The sequence below is a fragment of the Coregonus lavaretus genome (genome assembly GCF_964263955.1).
Source record: "Coregonus lavaretus genome assembly, contig: HAP1_SCAFFOLD_3716, whole genome shotgun sequence".
Classification (NCBI taxonomy): Eukaryota; Metazoa; Chordata; class Actinopteri; order Salmoniformes; family Salmonidae; genus Coregonus; species Coregonus lavaretus.
This window is the reverse complement of record NW_028163960.1, coordinates 1-7,500: the sequence shown is the minus strand read 5'-3', so window position 1 is coordinate 7,500 and position 7,500 is coordinate 1. Positions and strand designations below refer to the sequence as shown.

Below are 7,500 nucleotides of genomic sequence, written 5' to 3'. Positions count from 1 at the left end.
TCTCTCTCTAGATCTATCTGAAGAGGTTGGGTTCCCAGGGAGGAGCGATGGAGCACAGAGAGGAGAGCGAGATGGAGGGAGGAGTGGAGCGAGGGATGGAGAGAGAGGAGGAGGGGTTGGTTGTGGTGGTGCAGGGCAGCAAGACAGAAGAGACGGTGACGGGGCTCAAACTCTATTCGCTGTACGAGCTGTCAATCACAACCTTCAACAGCAAGGGGGAGGGGCCTCACTCACCGACACACCGCTTCAGCACGCCGGAGGGAGGTGAGCAGGAGAGTGTGAGTGTTCACTTATGTGTGAGGTTGACAACGTAATAATATAATGTTTGTGTGTGTGCAGTTCCTGGTCCTCCTGCGTCTCTGGGTTTTGAGAGTCCATCGGAGACAGAGTTAACCCTTCACTGGAGGCCCCCCATTCAGCCCAACGGACGACTTGTGGGATACGTTCTACAGTACCAACAGAGTAGGTCTCTCACACACACACACATTCAAACACACGCAAAAAACACACACACAGAGTACCTGAGTTAAGATTGTATGCCGTAACGTGACTCTACAGACAATGGTGCCATCGAATTGGTTCTTGATCAACTGGTTTGTAAAGCAGGGCCACTGTACAACCAGGGACAGTGAAGGAAGCCATGTTGTTAACAGCACCATCACACACACACAACACAAGAATTGCGCCGTTTTACGGGCTCCTAACTAATTGTGCTATTGTGTGTGTTTTTTCGCGTTGTTTGTAACTTATTTTGTACATAATGTTTCTGCCACCGTCTCTTATGACCGAAAAGAGCTTCTGGATATCAGAACAGCGATTACTCACCTCATACTGGACAAAGATTGTTTTCTTTAATGAGTCGGACGCGAAGGACTTTCTTCAGACACCCGACAAGGCCCAAATCCCTGTCATTCGCATGAGAAAGAGACGGAGATATCGGGGACGTAGGTCGGGGTGCCTTGTAAGGATCCGACGGCGAGTGGGCAATCTGTCTCTACCATCAGTCCTATTAGCCAACGTACAATCAATGGATAACAAAATAGACGAACTATGATCATGGATATCCACCAACGGGACATTAAAAACTGTAATATATTACGTTTCACCGAGTCGTGGCTGAACGACGACATGGATAACATACAGCTAGCGGGCTATACGCTACATCGGCAGGATAGAACGGCTGACTCCGGTAAGACAAGGGGTGGCGGTCTGTGTATATTTGTAAACAACAGCTGTTGCACGAAATCTAATATTAAGGAAGTCTCGAGGTTTTGCTCGCCTGAGGTCGAGTATCTCATGATAAGCTGTAGACCCACTATTTACCAAGAGAGTTTTCATCTATATTTTTTGTAGCTGTCCATTTACCACCACAAACCGATGCACTAAGACCGCACTCAATGAACATAAGGCCATAAGCAAACAGGAGAAAACGGTAATCCAGAGGCGGCACTCCTAGTGGCCGGGGACTTTAATGCAGGGAAACTTAAATCCTTTCAACCTAATTTCTACCAGCGTGTTAAATGTGCAACAAGTGGAAAAAAAACTCTAGACCATCTTTACTCCACACACAGAGATGCATAGAAAGCTCTCCCTCGCCCTCCATTTACGAAATCTGACCATAACTCTATCCTCCTGATTCCTGCTCAAGCAAAAACTAAAGCAGGAAGCACCAGTGACTTGGTTAATAAGGAAGTGGTCAGATGACGCAGATGCTAAGCTACAGGACTGTTTTGCTAGCACAGATTCCGATGGCATTGAGGAGTACACCACATCAGTCACTGGCTTCATCAATAAGTGCATCAATGATGTCGTCCGCACAGTGACCTTAAGTACAAACCCCAACCAGAAGCTATGGATTACAGGCAACATCCGCACTGAACTAAAGGGTAGAGCTGCCGCTTTCAAGGAGCGGGACTCTAACCCGGACGCTTATAAGAAATCTCTCCGTAGCCGATGTGAGTTAGACCTTTAAACAGGTCAACATTCACAAGGCCGCAGGGCCAGACGGATTACCAGGACGTGTACTCCGAGCATGCGCTGACTAACTTGCAAGTGTCTTCACTGACATTTTCAATTTGTCCCTGACTGAGTCTGTAATACCAACATGTTTCAAGCAGACCACCATAGTCCCTGTGCCCAAGAACACTAAGGTAACCTGCCTAAATGACTACAGACCGTAGCACTCATATCTGTAGCCATGAAGTGCTTTGAAAGGCTGGTCATGGCTCACGTCAACAGCATTATCCCAGAAACCCTAGACCCACTCCAATTTGCATACCGCCCCAACAGATCCACAGATGATGCAATCTCTATTGCATTCCACACTGCCCTTTCCCACCTGGACAAAAGGAACACCTACGTGAGAATGCTATTCATTGACTACAGCTCAGCGTTCAACACCATAGTGCCCTCAAAGCTCATCACTAAGCTAAGGCCCCTGGGACTAAACACCTCCCTCTGCAACTGGATCCTGGATTTCCTGACCGGCTGCCCCCAGGTGGTATGGGTAGGTAACAACACCTCCGCCATGCTGATCCTCAACACGGGGGCCCCTCAGGGGTGCGTGCTCAGTCCCCTCCTGTACTCCCTGTTCACCCACGACTGCATGGCCAGGCACGACTCCAACACCATCATTAAGTTTGCCGACGACACAACAGTGGTAGGCCTGATCACCGACAACAATGAGACAGCCTATAGGGAGGAGGTCAGAGACCTGGCAGTGTGGTGCCAGGATAACAACCTCTCACTCAAAGTGATCAAGACAAAGGAGATGATTGTGGACTACAGGAAAAGGAGGACCGAGCACGCCCCCATTCTCATCGACGGGGCTGTAGTGGAGCAGGTTGAGATCTCAAGTTCCTTGGTGTCCACATCACCAACAAACTATCATGGTCCAAACACACCAAGACAGTCGTGAAGAGGGCACGACAAAGCCTATTCACCCTCAGGAGACTGAAAAGATTTGGCATGGGTCCCCAGATCCTCAAAAAGTTCTACAGCTGCACCATCGAGAGCATCCTGACTGGTTACATCACCGCCTGGTATGGCAACTGCTCGGCCTCCGACCGCAAGGCACTACAGAGGGTAGTGCGTACGGCCCAGTACATCACTGGGGCCAAGCTTCCTGCCATCATGGACCTCTATACCAGGCGGTGTCAGAGGAAGGCCCTAGAATTGTCAAAGACTCCAGTCACCCTAGTCATAGACTGTTCTCTCTGCTACCGCACGGCAAGCGGAACCAGAGCACCAAGTATAGGTCCAAAAGGCTTCTTAACAGCTTCTACCCCCAAGCCATAAGACTCCTGAACAGCTAATCATGGCTACCCGGACTATTTGCACTGCCCCCACCCCACTCTTTTACGCTGCTGCTACTCTGTCTGTTATTTATGCATAGTCACTTTAACTCTACCCACATGTACATATTACCTCAACTAATCTGTGCCCCCGTATATTGACTCTGTACCAGTACCCCCTGTATATAGCCTCACTACTGTTATTTTACTGCTGCTCTTTAATTATTGTATTATTTTATTTTTACTTATCTATTTTTTACTTAACACTTATTTTTCTTAAATCTGCATTGTTGGTTAAGGGCTTGTAAGGAAGCATTTCACTGTCAGGTATGGTACCTGTTGTATTCGGCGCATGTGACAAATACAGTTTGATTGGATTGGATTTTTTAACCCTCTCCAGTTTCAGGCAGCGGAGACAGTCCTCTACAGTTAGAGGTGATCTATGATCCCACGGTGACCCACTTCCTGTTGGAAGGTCTGGACCCTCATAGCCGCTACGTCTTCTACCTGAGGGGACGCACTACTGCCGGACAGGGACCCCCAATCACACGGGAGTGTGCCACCCTGCTGGACGGAGGTACAATTATTACTATTATTATTATTACTATCACCACTATCACCACCACTACCACCACCACCACCACCACCACCACCACTATCACCACCACTATCACCACCACCACCACCACCACTATCACCACCACCACCACCACCACTATCACCACTACCTCCACCACCACCATCACATTTTTAATTTTTAGTCATTTAGCAGACGCTCTTATCCAGAGCGACTTACAGAAGCAATTAGGGTTACGTGCCTTGCTCAAGGGCACATCGACAGATTGTTCACCTAGTCGGCTCGGGGATTAGAACCAGCGACCTTTCGGTTACTGGCACAACGCTCTTAGCCACTAAGCTACCTGCCTGCCGCTACCTGCCTGCCTGCCGCCCACCACCACCACATTTTTTACGTCATTTAGCAGACGCTCTTATCCAGAAGCAATTAGGGTTAAGTGCCTTGCTCAAGGGCACATCGACAGATTGTTCACCTAGTCGGCTCGGGGATTAGAACCAGCGACCTTTCGGTTACTGGCACAACGCTCTTAACCACTAAGCTACCTGCTTGCCGCTACTTGCCTGCCGCTACCTGCCTGCCGCTACCTGCCTGCCGCCCACCACCACCATCACCACCACCTCCACCACCACCACCACCACCACCACCACCACTATCACCCCCCCCCCTCCCAGTAACATCAGTACAGTGGTAGGAACTAATATATTGATCTCTCTCCCCCCCCACCCCCCCACCTCCCCCAGTCCCTCCCAGTAACATCAGTATAGTGGTAGGAGAAACGTCTGTCAACCTGAGCTGGGTCCCTGGAGACAGATACAGGAACCACAGCTTCCACATCAAATACCTCAGCAAGACTGGTGAGACTACCTTCTATCTATTCTATATCTACACCAGACTGGTGAGACTACCTTCTATCTATTCTATATCTACAGACTGGTGAGACTACCTTCTATCTATTCTATATCTATAGACTGGTGAGACTACCTTCTATCTATTATATATCTACACCAGACTGGTGGGACCACCTTCTATCTATGCTATATCTACACCAGACTGGTGGGACTACCTTCTATCTATTCTATATCTACACCAGACTGGTGAGACTACCTTCTATCTATTCTATATCTACACCAGACTGGTGAGACTACCTTCTATCTATTCTATATCTACACCAGACTGGTGAGACTACCTTCTATCTATTCTATATCTACACCAGACTGGTGAGACTACCTTCTATCTATTCTATATCTACACCAGACTGGTGAGACTACCTTCTATCTATTCTATATCTACACCAGACTGGTGAGACTACCTTCTATCTATTCTATATCTACATCAAACTGGTGAGACTACCTTCTATCTATTCTATATCTACACCAGACTGGTGAGACTACCTTCTATCTATTATATATCTACACCAGACTGGTGGGACCACCTTCTATCTATGCTATATCTACACCAGACTGGTGGGACCACCTTCTATCTATGCTATATCTACACCAGACTGGTGAGACTACCTTCTATCTATTCTATATCTACAGACTGGTGAGACTACCTTCTATCTATTCTATATCTACACAAGACTGGTGAGACTACCTTCTATCTATTCTATATCTACACCTGACTGGTGAGACTACCTTCTATCTATTCTATATCCACAGACTGGTGAGACTACCTTCTATCTATTCTATATCTACACCAGACTGGTGAGACTACCTTCTATCTATTCTATTTCTACACCAGACTGGTGAGACTACCTTCTATCTATTCTATATCTACACCAGACTGGTGAGACTACCTTCTATCTATTCTATATCTACAGACTGGTGAGACTACCTTCTATCTATTCTATATCTACACCAGACTGATGAGACTACCTTCTATCTATTCTATATCTACACCAGACTGGTGAGACTACCTTCTATCTATTCTATATCTACACCAGACTGGTGAGACTACCTTCTATCTATTCTATATCTACACCAGACTGGTGAGACTACCTTCTATCTATTCTATATCTACACCAGACTGGTGAGACTACCTTCTATCTATTCTATATCTACACCAGACTAGTGAGGGAGGGAGGGAGGGAGGGAGAGTATATTTGGGGGAGAGGAGGGGAGGAGGGTATATGAGGAGAGGAGGGGAGGAGAGTATATGAGGAGGGAGGGAGGGGAGGAGTGGAGGAGGGAGGAGTGGAGGAGGGAGGAGTGGAGGAGGGTGAGGAGGGAGGGAGGGGAGGAGAGGAGGAGGGGAGGAGAGGAGAGGAGGGGAGGAGAGTATATGAGGAGGGAGGAGGGGAGGAGAGGAGGGGAGGAGAGTATATGAGGAGGGAGGGAGGGGAGGAGAGTATATGAGGAGGGAGGGAGGGGAGGAGAGGAGGAGGGGAGGAGGAGGAGAGGAGGGGAGGAGAGTATATGAGGAGGGAGGGAGGGGAGGAGAGGAGGAGGGGAGGAGAGGAGAGGAGGGGAGGAGAGTATATGAGGAGGGAGGGAGGAGAGGAGGGGAGGAGAGTATATGAGGAGGGAGGGAGGGGAGGAGAGTATATGAGGAGGGAGGAGAGGAGGGAGGGAGGAGAGTATATGAGGAGGGAAGGAGGAGGGGAGGAGAGGAGAGTATATGAGGAGGGAGGGAGGAGGGGAGGAGACGAGGAGAGGAGAGGAGGAGGGGAGGAGAGGAGGGGAGGAGAGTATATGAGGAGGGAAGGAGGGGAGGAGAGGAGGGGAGGAGAGTATATGAGGAGGGGAGGAGAGGAGAGTATATGAGGAGGGAAGGATGAGGGGAGGAGAGGAGAGTATATGAGGAGAGGATGGAGAAGGGGAGGAGAGGAGAGTATATGAGGCGGAGAGGAGGAGAGTATATGAGGAGGGAGGAAGGGGAGGAGAGGAGAGGAGGAGGGGAGGAGGAGAGTATATGAGGTGGAGGGGAGGAGAGGAGAGGAGGTGAGGAGGAGAGGAGGAGAGGAGAGGAGAGTATATGAGGAGGGAGGGAGGAGAGTATATGAGGAGGGAAGGAGGAGGGGAGGAGAGGAGAGGAGGGGAGGAGAGTATATGAGGAGGAGAGGAGGGGAGGAGAGGAGAGAATATGTGGAGGGAGGGAGGGGAGGAGAGGAGAGGAGAGGAGAGGAGGAGGAGGGGAGGAGAGGAGAGGAGGTGAGTATATGAGAAGGGAAGGAGGAGAGGAGGAGAGGAGGAGAGGAGGGAGGAGAGTATATGAGGAGGGAGGGAGGGCAGGAGAGGAGGGGAGGGGAGGAGAGTATATGAGGAGGAGAGGAGGAGAGGAGGAGAGGAGGAGAGGAGAGGAGGATAGTATATGAGGAGAGTATATGAGGAGGGAAGGAGGAGGGGAGGAGAGGAGAGGAGGGGAGGAGAGTATATGAGGAGGGAGGGAGGGGAGGAGAGGAGGGGAGGAGATATATGAGGAGGGAGGGAGGGGAGGGGAGGGAGGGGAGGAGGGAGGAGGGGAGGAGAGGAGAGGAGGGGAGGAGAGTATATGAGGAGGGAGGGAGGGGAGGAGAGGAGGAGGGAGGAGAGGAGAGGAGGGGAGGAGAGTATATGAGGAGGGAGGGAGGGGAGGAGAGGGGGGGGGAGTGAGGAGGGAGGGAGGGAGGAGGAGAGGAGGGGGGGGGGAGGT

General features: G+C 50.1%; 1 protein-coding gene across 1 annotated transcript in view; it reads left to right on the top strand.

The window, feature by feature from the left end:
- The window catches only part of LOC311117627 (neural cell adhesion molecule L1.1-like), a gene marked incomplete at its 5' end in the record, with an annotated part of 57,685 nt that extends 51,754 nt beyond the window's left edge, over window positions 1–5,931 (top strand). The window contains 4 exons of the mRNA XM_084192561.1: window positions 12–264; window positions 340–462; window positions 3,694–3,870; window positions 4,611–5,931. Coding sequence (XP_084048687.1) covers window positions 12–264; window positions 340–462; window positions 3,694–3,870; window positions 4,611–4,807 — 750 coding nt within the window. The remainder of the gene's footprint in view (window positions 1–11; window positions 265–339; window positions 463–3,693; window positions 3,871–4,610) is intronic.
- Between the last annotated feature and the right edge of the window lie 1,569 nt (window positions 5,932–7,500).